At 37.6% G+C, this 17061-nt stretch overlaps 2 protein-coding genes across 2 annotated transcripts; one reads left to right on the forward strand and one right to left on the reverse strand.

Moving 5' to 3' along the window:
* Nucleotides 1-343: 343 nt before the first annotated feature.
* Nucleotides 344-6043, forward strand: CDC37L1 (cell division cycle 37-like 1; the record flags this gene model as incomplete). The annotated part of the gene is made up of 7 exons (XM_010188952.1): nt 344-625; nt 2039-2129; nt 4163-4278; nt 4502-4624; nt 5146-5152; nt 5515-5666; nt 6029-6043. Coding segments are annotated over 7 exons (786 nt in total), but the record flags the coding sequence as incomplete, so codon positions are not given.
* A 51-nt stretch (nt 6044-6094) lies between these two features.
* AK3 (adenylate kinase 3) lies at nt 6095-16652 on the reverse strand. The gene is made up of 5 exons (XM_010188951.1): nt 16536-16652; nt 13413-13585; nt 11028-11146; nt 9556-9675; nt 6095-6119 (listed from the first exon to the last, which is right to left on the reverse strand). The coding sequence occupies exons 1-5, from the start codon at nt 16594-16596 to the stop codon at nt 6095-6097; spliced, it is 498 nt and encodes a 165-aa protein (XP_010187253.1). The 5' UTR covers nt 16597-16652.
* Between the last annotated feature and the right edge of the window lie 409 nt (nt 16653-17061).

The following is a 17061-nucleotide window of genomic DNA, read 5'->3' on the forward strand; positions in this document are numbered from 1 at the left end:
TAGAGTACTCTCACACTTGGCAGTGCTAGCATTGCAGCCCAAAGATAACCAGAAGAGTTTCATCTGTGTCAAAAGCATTCTTACAGTCTGGAGACTGTTACCAATAGCAGTACATGATCCATGGATTTGCAAATGTACTTAACAAAGTTAAGACAGCTTGAATTAGAAATCTGTGTCTAAAACACATCTAGCTTTACCATACCATGTCTCATCATTCCTGCAAATATAATGCTAAGGTGCCTTCCAGGTGCATTATCTTTGGGATTTAGGCCTGTCTGCTCCTATACAAACTGTAAACTTTCCATTTTCCCTCCATAAATAGCATGCCTGATTTTCTTCACAGACATACAACCAAGGGATAGAATTAGCCTGCCAAAAAGAAAGTGAGTTTGTGAAGCACACTGTAGAATGCACGTGGAACCTAGCAGAAGCCCAGCAAAAATTGGATACCTTAGCACTGCATAATTCAGAATCCCAGGATCAGGAATCTGCTAAAGCAAAGACTGAAGCTGCAGAGTTGAGATGGAGAGAGGAAGAGTGGAGAAGAAAAGAAGCAGCACTAAACCAGAGGGAAACACAGAATCTATGGAACACAGATCCTGTTAGTAAGGAGGTATTTAATAAGGTATGGCCCATATCAGTGTGCATGAAAACAAGCGTTAGCCTCTTTTTTTGATTCTGATTGTTACTAGAGTGTCTTCTCTGTCCAGTACAATACAAAACCACAGTATGTGTTCAATGGGGTTTTTTTTTTTCTTACTTTGCCTCATGAAAGAAAGTAAGCTGTACTCATACTACAAATCTGGATGACATTTCTCTACCAGAAGTGCAGGTCAGAATTTGTGTGGGTCTTCTAGGTATTAGATATGTGCTGGTATATAGAAAGTATGCACTTTCAGGCCAGAAAGCCAACTGTGTCCTGGGCTGCATAAAAAATAGCATGGCCAGCAGGTTGAGGGAGGTGATTCTCCCCCTCTACTTAGCTCTTGTGAGACCCCACCTGCAGCACTGTATCCAGTTCTGGTGTCCCCAGTACAAGAAAGAAGGGGACCTGATAGAGCTGGTCCAAAGGAGGGCCATGAAAATGGTCAGAGGGGTGGAACACCTCTCCATGAGGACGGGATGAGAGAGTTGGGATTGTTCAGCCTGGAGAAGAGAAGGTGCTGGGGAGCCCCTATTGACCTTATTGTGGCCTTTCAATACTTAAAGGGAGTTTATAATAAAGTTGGAGTTTGGTTTTTTTCATCACAGCCTGTAGCGATAGGACAAGGGGTAATAGTTTTAAACTGAAAAAGGATAGGTTTAGACTGGATATAGGGACAAATTTTTTTTATGATGAGGGTGGTGGGACACTGGAACAGGCTGCCCAGAGAAGCAGGGCAGAGAAGAAGCTGCCTCTGCTCTATCCCTTGAAGCAGTGAAGGTCAGGTTGGATGGGGCTATGAGCAACCTGATGTAGTCGAAGATGGCTCTGCCCACAGCAGGAAGGGGTGGATCTTTAAATGTCCCTTCTGACCCAAACCACTGTGATTCTGTGTAGTGCAAGTGTTGCCAAATGTGCTGAACAGTAGTTCCCTCACATGAAGAGTGTGCTTCTCTACTGTGCCAAATTCTTAAAATCTGAAACTGTTACTTTGCCTCTAATAATGACAACTGTACTACAGATTATTTAGCACAAACTTTTTTTAATAGTAGAATCTCAGCTTTGATTTTAATTTGAACAGGTAGTGCATCTCCTAATTTCACTGATTTAGCTGCATCCAGGCTGCAATATACATGATGCTCATTGTTGACAAATGAGTAAATTCCTACCCAAGGAGAGAAGTTTCTGAGAGTTCTTTGGTCAGTAGACTGAGACTTTTAAATCCTAGTATTAGGTAATGCATTTTTTTAAAGAAAACCTTCTCGAGCATATGACATGACTCTAAAATTAGAATGTAGTCATTTAAATAGTAACATATTAAAATAAAATATTCATATATATTACGAAAAGGTATGTCGGGAATTTCTGTGATAATACAATTTTTGTCCTCTTTAGAGCTTTATTAATCAAAAAAGAAAAGAAACAGAAGATGAAGATGTGTCTGAACCACTTATGCAAAAACACGAACAAAAGATTAGACATTTTGGTGAGCATGCTTTTTCCAACATTTTGCAGTTTAAACTTCTACAGAACTTGTGTAAGCATGTTATTGTACAGAATGAATGCTAGCAAATGAACTGACTATTCAGCTTTGTTTTTATCAAGATGGATAATTTCAAAGTGAAATAAGGTGTAAACTGTAGAAACTTGTTAGTTCCTGTGACCAATAAGAATTTAATTTAAAAAAAAACCAAACTGAAATGAGCTTAAGCCCTGAAAACTAAAGTTCTAGCAACTTTTTCTGCTGTTCAGTGGGAAAAGGCAGGGACATTTATGGAAATATAAGTCATGTATACAAGTGCATGAGATTGTCCATTGCTATCGCCTTTTAATATTTTTCTGGTGGCTATTAAGCTACAAGGGTAATGACTGGTGAAAGGGAAATGTCTGTTAACAACAACTGAGAATAAGTGTGCATGGAATTGTGTTTCTTAAAATTATATCTAATTATCTACTAGGTGTCACTTTAGCTCTGTCATAATTGTTGAACTTAATTAAGCACAAAGCTGATCTTGTAAAGTAATCTGAAATTTTGATGGTTCTCTGAAGTGCTTTTATTCTTAGTTACAGGCTGGTTTCAGACTATAGTATAGTAGAGCCATACTTGGAATTTCAGAACAGGACTGATTTGGCAAAATTAAATTCTTTGTACAAACTCATTTTTACTAAGCTCTTTGGCCTTTAGGGTTTCTTGTCTTGGTAGCCTTGGCAAGCCTTGCAATTACCAAGCTGAGGCACACCACCATCAGAGTTTTCAAATAGCTGCGATAAGCACAGATTCTCTCAAATACCTTAACTGCTAAATGTAATGATAGAGGAATCAGAAGACGTCTCCCCTGCTGTACATTTCAACAGAAAAATAGAGGCTTTCTTGCAGGATTCCTAGCCAGGAGTTGGGCAAAATTACTTTGTTGTCTAAATTCAGGTTAATCTATTACAGAAACCACCTTTTTAAAAAAGATAATAATTTTTTTCTTACCTCGTAAATTCAAAGCCACATTGCTATTTTAATTCAAAATATGTCTGCTGTAAAAAGGGACAGTACATTAATGCTCTTTCAAGTCTCTTGTTCTATGCTAGTTGCTGTTAAGGGGCAGTATGGGCTTTGCTAGCCATATTACATGAGTCCTGTTTCTGGATCATGCTCTGGCTGCCAAGCAATAAAGAACTTCTGCATGGTAACTGTTGAGAACAGCCAAAAGAAATACTAGTCATTGCTTTCTCTTTAGGCATTTGCTAGAATTAAGATTAGCTTAGGTCATTACCACTGAATTATCGTTAGCCCAGTTATAATTATAGGCTGATAGACAGGGAAAGCAGTACATCTGGTACCTCTTGCCAGTAATGACTTTACTGTTACTGTCAAGTGATACACAAAGGACAATTTTAAGAAGTGGTCTAAATATGGAGTTCTGATTTTTAAACTCAGCTCTTTACATGAAGGTAAAGGAAACAATTCAGTCCTCTAATTGAATTTCCAATACTGATGTGACTTTGCTTTTTGAGATCAAGCCATTTCTGTAATTAAATTCATATTTCCTGAAAACCTAGCAAATCATGTGTTAGAAACACTTTCATTTTTGATAGGTTATACATTCTTTTCTTCACATTCTTATTTGCAAATGTTTAGAGGATCTGTGTTTGTCAGAATCACTGAATATAAATCTCTATCTGTAAACTTTTTAAACTATTTGATGTAACTAATAGATACCTACACCACTTACTGTGTATGAGAACTGATTAACTTATCAACAATGCTAGAGATGCATTAAAATACATGAAATTGTGACTGTTAAAATCTACTTTTAGTGTCTTGAAAGTCTGATTATACCTTCTGGTAATACTCTTTCAGCATTGGTTAAAATGTATAAGTAAAATCCCAAATTTAGCTGCACACTGGCATTCTGAGTTTAGTGAACTGCAAAGGCTTTATACACTGGGGTATCAATGCAAGTAACTTCTTTGCTGCATTAATACATTTATCCATTTAGAATGCCTTAACTATGTTTCTCTTACTAGGTATGCTGAGCAGATGGGATGACAGTCAAAGATTTTTGTCTGATCACCCATATCTTGTATGTGAAGAAACATCCAGGTATCTCATGTTGTGGTGTTTTCACCTAGAAGCTGAACAGGTACGAAGATGTTTAAATTGTCTGAAAGCATACAGTTTCCCACTTGCACTATAGAAAAGCTGACCAACTTGATTAGCTGTTTAACCGTTCTTCCTACCAACTCTCTATTGATGAAAGTATCTAGAAAGCTTTTAGAAATACAGTCATAGCAAATATCTTTAAAACATAACTTTTTATTTTATTTTGTTTTGTTTTGTTTCGTTTTATTTTATTTCATTTTTAGAAAAGAGCTCTGATGGAGCAAGTAGCACACCAAGCAGTTGTAATGCAGTTTATTATAGAAATTGCCAGAGGCTGCAATGTGGATCCAAGAGGCTGTTTTCGTCTCTTTTTCCAAAAAGCCAAAGTAAGTCAACTGGGGTAATGATGGGAGAAACTCCTGATGCTGTACAAGGTAGTGTTTTAGCGAAGGTTTCTTCCTAACCATAAGAGACTTAAGTATTTTATTGACTGACTTCCGCTTACGGGAAAGTAGTTTGTTAGCCATTATTTTCAAGACAGAATTTTTTGGTGTTAATTCCAACCTTGAAAAGGAAAGTTTAGTGGTGGGAGAGCAAGATACAGCACAGAGACAACAGGGGTGTTATAGACAAGCAACAACTAAGTAATAACAGCAAATATAGACCACTGTAAGGACTGATTCTGGCTAATTACACTTGTGTTTTCATGGTGTACTTATCTATTGTCACAACTTTCTATTTCATCTGCAGTTCACAGTAGGGCTGAAAACAGTGTCCCTTTCTCATTACTGAAATAGAACCATGTAGAGCTGTGCAGCAGAAATGTGGGAAGACTGAAACTATGGTTTGCTGTAGACTCTATTCTGTTACTCAGTACTGATGGATCTCAGTATTGTATTGCCTAAAGGAGTTCAGTTAAAGTGCAAGTCAACTTGTGCTTTACTTTTGATCAGAGTGCTGCAACAGTTCTTCTAAGGATATTGACTTCTGGGTTGGAATAAAGTAAAGGCTAAAATTAGATTTATTTTTACATGTCCTTAGATAAATCAATTACTTTACTCCTACATATAAATAGTACAGATTGTCTTAAAAAGAAATCTACCTGAAATTTTATTTTAAATTGACTAACATTTTGCTTGAGTTGTTCATAGTTGTTATTCCCCAGAGGGCATAACACACATTACTGTGTGGGTTTTTTTTCAGCACTGTGTATTCTTACAGCTCAAAAGTGAATCTGGCTGAAGTGCAAATATTTCATTTTTCTCTTTACAGACAGGAGAAGGCTACTTTGAGGCTTTTAAAAATGAACTTGAGGCATTCAAGATGAGAGTGAGAATCTGGTCACAATCACATGGTTTTCAAACTATGTTACTACCTGATCTCAGTGTCAATCCTGCTCTTGTAGGAGAGCTGACATCTTTTTCACTGGTAGGTTTATTATATCTAGAAATTAATTTAACTAAGGTAGGATTAGGTCCTGCCTCAAGAAGCTGTACCTTTCTGAAATGTAAAGAGTACTATCCCTAGGACTGCTAGTGCTCAGGATATAACATGCAGTATTATCAATACACAAGGCATATATAAGCTTTCCTTTTACGTGCTGGAATTCAGAAAGTATCTGCATAAAGTGAAAAGCACATGTTAGTTGAGTGCCCTTACATTTTCATGCTTAAAATAAAACTGCATCGTCAAATTGATCAGATGCTAGAATCTTATTCACAGTCTTCACCACAGACAGTGAAATGAGCTTTCAGTGTAAAATGACTAATGCTATTCATGGGATCATTCAGGTAAGTCAGGCCTAAGGAAAATCTCCTGTTGTAATAAAAGGAAACTGAGGGTAGTTAGGTCTTTTGTTACAGTACTAGTGATGGCCACATTCTGGAATAAAGAAGCAACTTAAAAGATTGTAAAAAATTAGGTATTAGGGTCACAATTGGAACTACTTATTTGAAATAATTTGCTTAAAATATCTCTGAAGTAAGATCCAACAGCTGAAATTTAAGTAAATGTGCAGTCAAGTGCTATAAATACTGAGAACAAATACAAGCTATGCCAGCAAATTTAAAGAATTCTTTACACAATGAGATAACATTGATTGATTAATTTTTTAGAGCTTATTTTCGTACTATTGCAAATTTGTCTCATCTTAAGATGGACTACACAAAGAGTCCAACTTAAGCTAAAACCTCTTTGTTTGTTTCTCTCTCTTTTCTTTTCTTCCATATACACAGTTATGGAGAATTAAGCTGTCAATTTTTCATCTGTTGCAGAACACAGGAGATCTGCAAGGTTCCATAAACTCAGATGTCTGCAGTTTAAACTCTGTGACACAAAGAGATGAAGAAGAATCCAAAATGATGGACACAGTATAGTACTCTTAAGACTGAGGCCAAGTACTTTTTTTTTCTTTTTTATTTTCAAAGGAATGAACACGGCTATTTTCCTGACACTTATTTTTTTGGGTACTGCACTTTATTTTTGGTGTCAGATATTTTTTGTTGTTGTTTGGTTTGAAGAGGGAAGGGATTTTGAAGGGTGGGTAATTCAGAAAAACTTGTAATATTATTTTGAAAATGTGCTGCTAGGTTTTTTGGTTGTCCTTGAAGAGCAGGGTTCTTATATTGCCGAATGTGAAACTGGATGTGTTTTCTGCTACTAACCTTGCCTTTCATGACTTTAGAAATTAAAGTATGAAAAAAAAAATTGCACAAATACAATGTTTACAAGAAGTGGTAGATTCTTGGTAGAATCTGCTATTGTCTTACTACAGATGTGGACATGTTTTACTCTATGAATATTGGACATCACAACTGTACTTATGCTACCTTGCTGACATCATAAGTTCTCAAATTTGGTTATCACTAATAGCAATAAATCAGTATCTGGTATCAGTATGTCACACCTGAATGGATTAGATTAAAACACTGACTTTCTACCTCTACTAAGGGAATTTACATGTTACATTGTGCTTTCATTAAGTATAACTTGGATTTGTCCTTAAGTGTAAGCAATGGTTATCTATGTATGAACGCTGGTTTATATGATTCCTGAGAGTCTGACTCTCTTCTTGTTCATAAAGCTAACTTCAGAGTTTTTTTAAACCAACTCTTATTACGGGGAAAAGTATCTGATGGAGGGAACTTGCGATACAAGGGTTAGGCTAAGAATTCAGTTTAAAAAAAAAGCTCTCTTGCAGTTCATATAGGGTGAAGTATCTTGTGATGTTTGAAAGATATTTCATACATTACTGAACTAAAGTGGGTTTCTGATATTGCCAGTTCAAACAGTTAAAGTGGAAAATCATTAAAAGCTTCCTGTTTGAGGAGCTGGAAATCTAAGTACTACTTCTAGAGAAGGCCTTGCACTGAACGTCTGCAATCGAAAGTTCTACTGTGCTTTTCTGCTATTACAGCAGTTCAATCTATAAAAATGCAGTTGGAATACTCCAGTGAAGACAGCTTTTGTCTCAAATAATAGTACTGGTATACGCTCTCAGTCCTTTATTGTTCTGAGTGTATGTAAGATCTGGAAGGTATTGATTTCAACAGTTTGATGAACGGAGTCTACCTGCAGTTGCTAATTCAGGCAAAAGCAGGTTTCTAAGGGGCTAAAATTGCATGGGGTGTTAATAAGTGTCAAATCATAAGGAGATTCCTTCCCCCTTCCAGATAACTGAAGCTTATGTAGACTTACAAAAAAAACCCAAGCATAGCTGCTTTTTATTTTAATCAAAATACATGAATAGAAGTAAGCAGCACATCAGGGTTTTCTTATTTTAATGTAATAGCTAATGTTTTCTAACTATGACTTTTTTAAGGAAGTGCATATCTAAACACAGTCTACAGCCTCCATATGCACATTTTTAGATGAAAGTATAAGTGGTCAGCTTTTTGGCAAGCTTTCTTTAAAATTTAAGGAAAGCTGCTTGCAGTGATAGCTGCTGTCCATATTGATAATTCATAGTCATGGGAAAGCTTTACAAATTCTACAATGACCATCTTTTTTTAGACTCAAATGTGTCTCAATATTGATAATGCTAAAACTAGAAGTACAAACGTAGTTCAAGGTATGTCAGCACCACAGCTCTGTAGTTGTTTACAAACAGTCACTACAAAAGGAGATTGAGACCTGCATTAGTAGGACACAGCTACTTCAGACATTGTCTAGACAGAGGTGTTTGATCCTCAAGTTTTGCTGACTCTTCTTGAAACTCTCAATCTGGTGAGCATAACAAATAGACTAGGAGAGTTCACTGAAAAATAGCAATGTCTGCATTACCTGGATTGTTAAAAAGTGCGGCCTATGGAGGTTTGTAACTCCAGTTACCTAGTGAATAAGTAAATACAAGAGCTGGTCAGAAACATGAATTAGTAGTATGAACTCACGTAAACCAGTCCAAGTGCTAACATAAAACTTGCTACAGTAATATGACAAAGTTAATAATTTGTCCACTGGAAATCCTGGCACTGGCATCAATGAGTTGTTTTTTCAAAGATAGCAGAAAAGACACATTCACTAGTCAAGATCATCTGGGTACAAGCTTATCAGATTATACTTAATGTGTTCAGTGTCTCCTGTCTTTTTACTATTGACATCATACACAACTGCAGAGACTTTACCAAATGTGTTACACATCACTGAAACTCCAGGTCTCATGCCTGCAAGATGGTTGCTCTGAGGGCAGAAATACACACATAGTAATAAGGCAGATCATCCAAGCAAGTGTTAAGGTTGATGTAAGCCCAGCAAAATCAACTAACATCTGTGCAAGCAAAGCTAAAAGAAGGGGACTCTTTTCCATGAGATCAACCTATATGTATGCCAGTTCTGGTCTGAAATGGCTTTTTGCAGAATGGTGGTCATGGTTCCACACAGCTTCTGGCTGGCACCAACTAATCACACATTCAGGAAGTGTGCTTTCATGTCCTTATCATTGCTTCGCACTACATTTCATGAGTAAGTAAATCAACCAATGTGCTTTGTAATTAAGCTGTATTCTGAAATGTGTTACCTTCACCAGTCAGTATTTGCAAACATATTTTTTGAGTAAGAGACACAAGAGTAGCTGCTTTTGTTAAAGTCAGTTACTATACTATAAAAGTTGGGTATATTTAATATTAAAAAATACAGCATTAAAGTGTCTTTAATGTATCCCCACAGGCAACAAATTTTCATCATAATGTAAGTTAAGGACAGCATAGACTTTTAATTATTGATTGTTCTGGTAGACTGCTTAGAGAAATCCTTGATTGCTGAATCTCATGTAATCAAGTGTGAGCTATGATAGATGAGCAGAAGTTAGACCTGTTTTCACCTGGGACTGGCAGCATCTTTCTGGCTCACATCTGGCAACTTGGTTCGAAGGAAAGCATAGATATGTGGCCAAATCTTATTGGTTTCTGTTCCAGAAAAGGATTTTAATAACCCTTTTTCCCTAAGGAAGAAAAAGAAAGCATTACAGAAGTCAAATTGCTTTATTGTTCCAGGATTTCCACCTTACTTTATGACTGCCCTGGCAGGAGTGTGCAAATATGCATGTGATTTAACACCAAGAACAGCCATAACATTGGGAATGCGGGCTGCACATGCATTACTCTGTTCCTTAAACAGTGACCTATTGGCCACATCCGTTCATAAAACTGACAGCTGTCCACAGAGTGCTTTATAACAAACTATGAAGGGTAAAAATAAGCAGCAGCAATGCAGTCATATGCTAAATAGCAGCTATACAACAGTTATCCAAACAACTATGATATTGTACAGTCACACCTTAAGGATCAAAGAAGGCATCAGAACAAGCAACTGAACCAGGCACAATCAAGTTTATTCTGAATTAGTTCTAGTAGCAGGTTTTATCTATAAAGTATGTTATTATCAGTAATAATAGTTTAGGCACATGAATTAACTGTGGTGCTTTGAGACATTTTCACTTCAGAAAGCTACTGAAGTCAGGAAAATCACCATTAATCCAGAAAAACTTATTTAAAACTTAGCCACCCCAAAGATGGAGCTTCTAGTCTTCTGCTCAATAGTTTTGATAGAACATAATGAAGGGTGGTGGATATGGAGACAGGAAGGACAGTCACTTCAGGATGTTGTCAGGAAGCCTGATTTCTTTGCCTACGCAAGGACAAGACTACAAAGCTCTACATGGTGACCTACTATTATCTGAATATAACAATGTGATATTTGCAGCTTTACACTAAAAGAAACTTTGTATATAAATTTTTCTCTTAAAAGAATAATTTGTTACCATTCCAAGATGCAAATGGCAGTATTGTCAAACAGCTACTTATTCCCAAAGACTCTTGCTAGCTGTGCCCATCACAGTCGTGTTCTTGGAACAGCCACACTTAAATCCTCATTAACAGTGTTTCTATTTGTGTATTACTTCTTGATTGCTTACCCTTGTTAGAAGGGCTTCCACTTACACATCCGGAAGAGAAAATGCTGTTAAATGTTCCAAAAAAAGCAACTGTCTCTGTTACCTTACCTACCAGAGTTATGTTGCTCAGAACATTACTGTAATGTACTGAATAGTGCTCTTTGTAAAGCTAAATGTGGCTGCAATGAAAGGCTCTTTTGCTAAGCAGACTCCTGAAGAGGTTTAATGCAACAGCGGAAAACATTTTACTGAGTTGATTTCTTCCTGAATTGATGCAAGATACACTGCTACTCATACCATCTTCACTGCTGCAATATCTCTGTAACTGAAGAGATCTGTTCCTCGCTATGCTAATGTGGAAGAAGCTTTTAGCATGTGGAAGAACAGATTTTGCTACTTACTGATAATATTCCAGAACAGGTTTTGTTTGTGCATCGTAAGCCTGCAGCCTCTTGGTAACCGTCTCTGGCTTATCATCATCACGCTGAACAAGCGGCTCTCCAGTAATATCATCAATGCCCTAATCATGGTTAAAAGCAAACACTGGTGTATAATTCTTATTTATGCTCAAGTACGTGTTGTGTAATTTTCTATTTAAATTATTTGTTTCCAGTTAGTCACGATGTAGATTTCTGCTTATAAAGAGAAAGGCTTTCCAGTAAAACAGTCCATAATTTAAAAATATTTTCTCAGTATTGTCAATGAACATCAGGTCATAGTAACTTGATTAATTTGTTCTCTGGAACATTCACTGAATATGAGAAATATGTAGATAAACCCTTCATACATGAGGGAAAACAATATGTTCCTGCATAACAGGAAATTAGCAAGAAACCAATTGGACCTTTGTTTGACAATACTGAAATGGGGATAGGAGTTATTTGCCCTTTGATTTTAAGTTGCAAAACGGAAGAGTTATCATTTAGCAAGAGCTGTACAAAATATGGCATAAAAGCCAGCTGAAGTTTTTCTAGGATTCAGTAAACGGAGGTAGGGACCTAATGTTTGAACTATGACAGCTCCTACCTTATTGCACATTTCACCTCCAATTTACTGAAGTGCTTTAAGAGATTACAGAGCTTTTAAGACTTGAAACCAGCAATGACTGAAGAAATTACTGACCACTAGCATATCTTATGAAGGACTAGCTAGGGGCATAGAAGTCGGCTCCTCCTTTGATGCACTGAATCATTGTGCATCTAAGCACAAAGCATGACCCACCACAGATACACGGGACTCTGCTCCTTCGTACATATTAATTAAATTCTCAAGACCTTTGCTTTTCCCTAAAGACGAATTTAATCTGACATTTGAAGTGGAAACATGAGTGATCTTGCAAGTACAAAACCAATTAGACCATAAAAGTTTTCCTTTCCTGCTTGCATTCTGGCAGTCAGTTTCAGAAAATCAGTAACCATTAATGTTTGGTAAGCTGCTCTGTTCATGAAGGTGTGAAAAACATCTGTTCCAGAACATCTGTATCTCATCAGAGATGGATTTATATCATCCAACTTACCTTCTTTATGTAATACAATAATTTAAAACACTGAAGTGTTTCTTTTTAGTGTCTGTGCAGACAGCCACACTAGTGCCTTCATTATACCAATCAAATATTGAGCCTTCAGCCTCGCATTAACTCTAAAGCTGTAATCTTTTTGTTCTCTTGAGTAAGTAAACATTTTGCAGGTCTGTTAGGTAACAGCTGTATTTCAGCTGTTCAGCTCCATGGTTTCACTTAAATACTGCAATCTACTTCCCTGTGTTGTGATATGCCTACTATGGAAGGCAGAGTGGAGTGTTCCTAATAGCAAAGCTGTTGTAGCCGAAGCCCACTCATTGGTGGCTCTTGATAATTCTCTGTTGCAGCTTGCCTATGCTATTCTGCAATGAAAAATAGCCATGACTTAAACCGATATGTTTTAAACAATACAAAGGCAGCGTTTCCAATTGCTCACTTCCAGTGTTACCTGCTATTTCAGTGAGGCTGTTTTCCTGCAACACTGAAATCCTAAAACTACAAGGCCTGCTATGTTCCTGATGTAACTTAATAGAGCTTGCAGGGAAAATGTGATGCCACAACAGGTAATTTATTTAGAGTTAAGGATGAAATGCAGCTTAAGCTGAGTTGCACTGAGGATAATCTGAGTTCCTACAAAATCTTAAGGTAACTATGTACCTGTATCATTGTCTTCAAGTTTACTGTTCTTCTTTAGGGTATCTTAAGCCACAACCTTTTTTCTTTTTTGTAAAGAAGCTACCCTGACAGGTTCCCTATCATCTAGTTTTGCAATATGACAACTGTTCCCTTGAAATACATGTCCTGGTAAATATAAACACAGGGAAAGCATTAAGTGGATTCCTCCAATGATTTGGTGTGCTTCCTAGATAGAAAGAATGAGTACTCTGAAAGAAGGAAAAGGAAACTACATTTTGGACTGCACAGGCTGCAAACTTGCAGAACAGGCTAAGAACATGCCTGACCCTTGTGCCAGTGCGTAACACAGAGCACTCCAGATCAGTGAAGAGCTTTAACAAGAGCTGACAAAGCAGCATGGAGTTTCATTCTGCAGGGGACAAACACATTGTCCATAATCTTGAACTTCTACCAGGTCTCTAACATACTCTCAGAGGCACAGTGTTACTAGAAAGGTTCTGTGCTCCTAAGAGAAGAAGTGAGCCTTTTTCTTCTACAATACTGTGTTTTGAAACAACATAGGCAAACAATATTTTACTGCAATTACCAGATGCAATGCAACATTTATTTTGCACCAATGTGTATTGCTTACCTGCACCTTGGGAGGACTGAATTCAAGATTGTAGACTCTGCCACTAGCAGGGTGGATCCAGCGTGCTGTGAGACGACATTTTATGGTCTCAAATGGCACATCTAGGTCAATCACAGTGTCTATTTGACATTCTTTATCCAGGGCTTCTGCCTGAGCCACTGTTCTGGGGAATCCTTTTTAAAAGAAACAACTCCATAAAAATCCAAAGGCAGAGTTATAGCAAGAATTACCTGGAGTCAGTCATGACAGAAAATAATTGTCAGGCAGAAATAAAACCAAGCATTGTCATACTGCAAAGGTTGAAGAGACATCAGATTTTCCATGTATTTTTCAGTGTGCCATGGCACTTTAACTTGTTAAATGTCTCACAGCTTCTATTTCTTCGTTTCAGTGAATCATCTTCCCAAAAGGCTAACAAGTAAATGCAAAAAGACCCCATACTCATATGTACTACATACCGCTACATGGAATAAAAGCATTGTATACACATTTTGAACAACAAAAGGTACAGGAAGTTCACTCAGAGGTCTGGAACAACCTATAAACATTTGTGAGAACACCTACTTGCACAGTTGTGTGTCTAGCCTAAGGAGGTAAACATTACAAACCTATTTTATTGAGCTGCAGTGAGCCAAATAAATCTACCAGAGGCCGCCTAGGACTAATTTTACATAAAAGAGTAGCTTTAGAGAGAGTTCTGGGAAGTCTAGTGTATCAAACTATCCTCAGGGATGATGACTGTGAGAACACTCAGGCCAAACAGGAATCTGTCTTGGCACTTACAAGAAACTGCATTTTGCCGCATGAACTCTATGGCTGTGGTAGCACATGTTACTACTATGAAATTCTAGTGGAGCTAGTGAAGGGGAGGGACAGGAACAGAGAACAAGAAAAAACAAGGTCTCCACAAAATAAATTAAAATGAAACATTGACCACAAGAACTTAATTGGTCAAAGCTACTGCAGAACATGCTACTGCACCACAAATTCGCTGAAATAATACCTCTACCCACAAAGCTCTTGCAGAGTCTTACGTTTTTCAGTAGCTTGTATTTTTCATCATACTTTACAAGTAAACGTCTCCATAAAGGCAAGTACTGATAGGTACGAACTGAAGAAACTCTTCTTTGCATAACATTGGTTGATGAGCAATGGCCTGAGTAAGGAACCAGCTAGGAACTAGCCTTACAACAGGAAAAAAAATATAAAATACAGTCTTAAGGCTACTGTGTCTTGTCCAACACATCACGAAAGGAAAGAGCTGATTAACTCAGACCGTTAAGTCTGAAGGACCTGGTTTGCATCAAAGTCATCAACTGCCCTCATCCTATTTCTCTCACATTCACTTTATCCCATAAAAGTGCTTCTAAACATTAAGAGCAGAGGGAGAGCCAGGACTCCAGTGCTGCTGTTCTTTCTTACTATTGATAGGCTTGTCAGCCACCACACATCTTAGTTATAAAGCTGGAAGATGAGTTTGCTTTGGGACTTAGTAATAAGAAACTTCCTCAAGAAACTTAAGCGCCTTTACAAAAGCATTTCATTGAAACTGAACCAGCGTTTGCTGCATACAGTGTTAATACAGAAAAATTAATCTGCAAGATGTGATGAAATATGAAGAATCCAGGAACACAAAGAAAAGTGCCCTAATTGTACAGTACATAAATCTAAGCAAACCATACCCACGCACAACTCAGACTGCTACATCTGCTGTGACTCTAGAAGCCACCAACCTACTGTAAGGCAGTGCAAATGGGTATTTGGCTAAGTAAGCATAAAGCAGCTCAGCAACTCTATTGAGTTTGGCCTAGCTTACCTCAGCTGTTTGTTCTGAGTTGCAGTTACCAAACTGAAGACTTTCTTGTTAACGTATTTCAACAGAACACTTGTTCCTACAGAGCCAGTTATGCCAGAGCTATACCTAGTGTAAGTCACCGAGTCTAATTACAAATGCTAACGCAGACAATATTTCTGCTCCAAAGGCTTAAAGAAGGCAGCACCTTAACATAGAGCAGAAATTTATCTACTCTCCTACTTTCTCCACACCATCCTCCTGTTAAGAGTTGCCAGTGTGCCCAGCTATATTGTTACACATCCAGATCCACAAGGCTGGATTTTGTGTACAAAGGTCCTGGAACTAAAGGAAAAAACATCTGCAACTCTTTCCTTTATTGGTTAGGTTTCATTGTGCTGTTCACTGGAAATTAAACCTTTGTATTCACTAAGGAGGAGCATAACTGTGACTAAAGCCACCAGAACAGATCACTGTAGTAGGAGCAATTACAATGAAGTACTAAGGGACAGGAAGCACTATGGGTTTTTCACTTTCTCCAAATAAGACACACCAAAAACTTTTGAGTTTTATCTCCTGAGACAGGTTGTGACTAGAATCCAAAACCACATACATCCAGCCTGGACACTATCTTGTGGTGTGCATCCAACTGTACTCCTATGGGCTGGCGTAACAAGAGCCATTCAGTTAATGAAGACAGTGGCAAATGCGTTTTCCCTCTACAGTGACTGCTGAGGAAATGAGCTTATGCTGCAGAACAATTCACTCTAGAGAACAGAAGCAATGAGTGAACGACAGAGATCTTTTACAGCACTTAAACAGTGTTTTAGTTAGTGATTTATTACACACTGCACTGCTGCAGTACTTGCTTTCCATACTTGTTGCTGCATCACATACCTACCTTTCTAATTAAATAATTCCTCAGCCTCATTCTTCAAAAAAGTGTTCCACTCCCCAAGGACTTTAACAAGAAAAGGCTTTTAAAAAAGAAACTTCTCAATGCATATTTTAAAGAGGAAATAAAGCAACAGAATTACCAGAATTGCTAGTTTTGAAATTTTACTGGAATGTTGAACTATGCTTTTCAACATTTATTAAACATCCCTGTAATGCTCTTAAGGCAGGATGCACCCAAAGCATTTCACAGCCAAAGAAACTAGGCCAGACTAGCTGCTGAAGGTTTCACAACAAGGTGGCCATAAATACTGTCTGGTTACTACAACTTGAAGATGGTTACTGGAGTGTAGCCACCCACAAGTGACCAAAACACTCCAAGCTTTCCAGTGCAGATTTCCTCTCTATATACAGTGACATCCAATATGCCAACTTACCATCTAATAGCCAGTTGTAACGATCCAAACCTTTCAGTTCATTCAGCATTAGTCGCGTCATGATGTCATCTGGAATAAGCTGCCCTTGGTCAATGTAGGACTTGGCAAGGATTCCAACTTCTGCGAAAGTAAGAAAAGTTGCATTACACTATCTCTGACCTCCAGCAAGCAAAAAAAAGCCCACAAGCCTGCAAAAAAAAAAAGTTTTGATCAGGATGGTGCAGAACAGTAAAAGTTGCACACAGGACAGTATGTCTGATGAAATTCAGAAACAGATGATCAGTTAGGACCTGATCATGCAAATATGTATCAGATTAATTCAATCAATCTGTAGCACCACAGATGGCGACAGGACATTAAGCACACGTCTATCCCTACACCCTCTGAACAATTTTACTACTAAGTATTTGAAATACCAGGATCCAAAAACTAAAATCAGGAGAGGCCATTAGATAAATGTCTTCAAAAGAAGAAATGTAAAGGATACAAGTTCATTAAGACATCAGCCCTTAGATTTCCTAAGATT

Source organism: Mesitornis unicolor, unplaced genomic scaffold (genome assembly GCF_000695765.1).
Source record: "Mesitornis unicolor isolate BGI_N332 unplaced genomic scaffold, ASM69576v1 scaffold44757, whole genome shotgun sequence".
NCBI classification, from domain to species: domain Eukaryota; kingdom Metazoa; phylum Chordata; class Aves; order Mesitornithiformes; family Mesitornithidae; genus Mesitornis; species Mesitornis unicolor.

Coding starts and splice junctions, on each gene's coding strand:
- AK3 (XM_010188951.1), bottom strand. CDS start 16,596: ATGACGCGACTAATGCTGAATGAACTGAAAGGTTTGGATCGTTACAAC. Junction 11,147..13,412: donor TCAGTCCTCCCAAGGTGCAG/GTAAGCAATACA, acceptor AACCATGATTAG/GGCATTGATGATATTACTGG. Junction 6,120..9,555: donor AAAGATGCTGCCAGTCCCAG/GTGAAAACAGGT, acceptor TCTTTATTCCAG/AATGTGGCCATCACTAGTAC.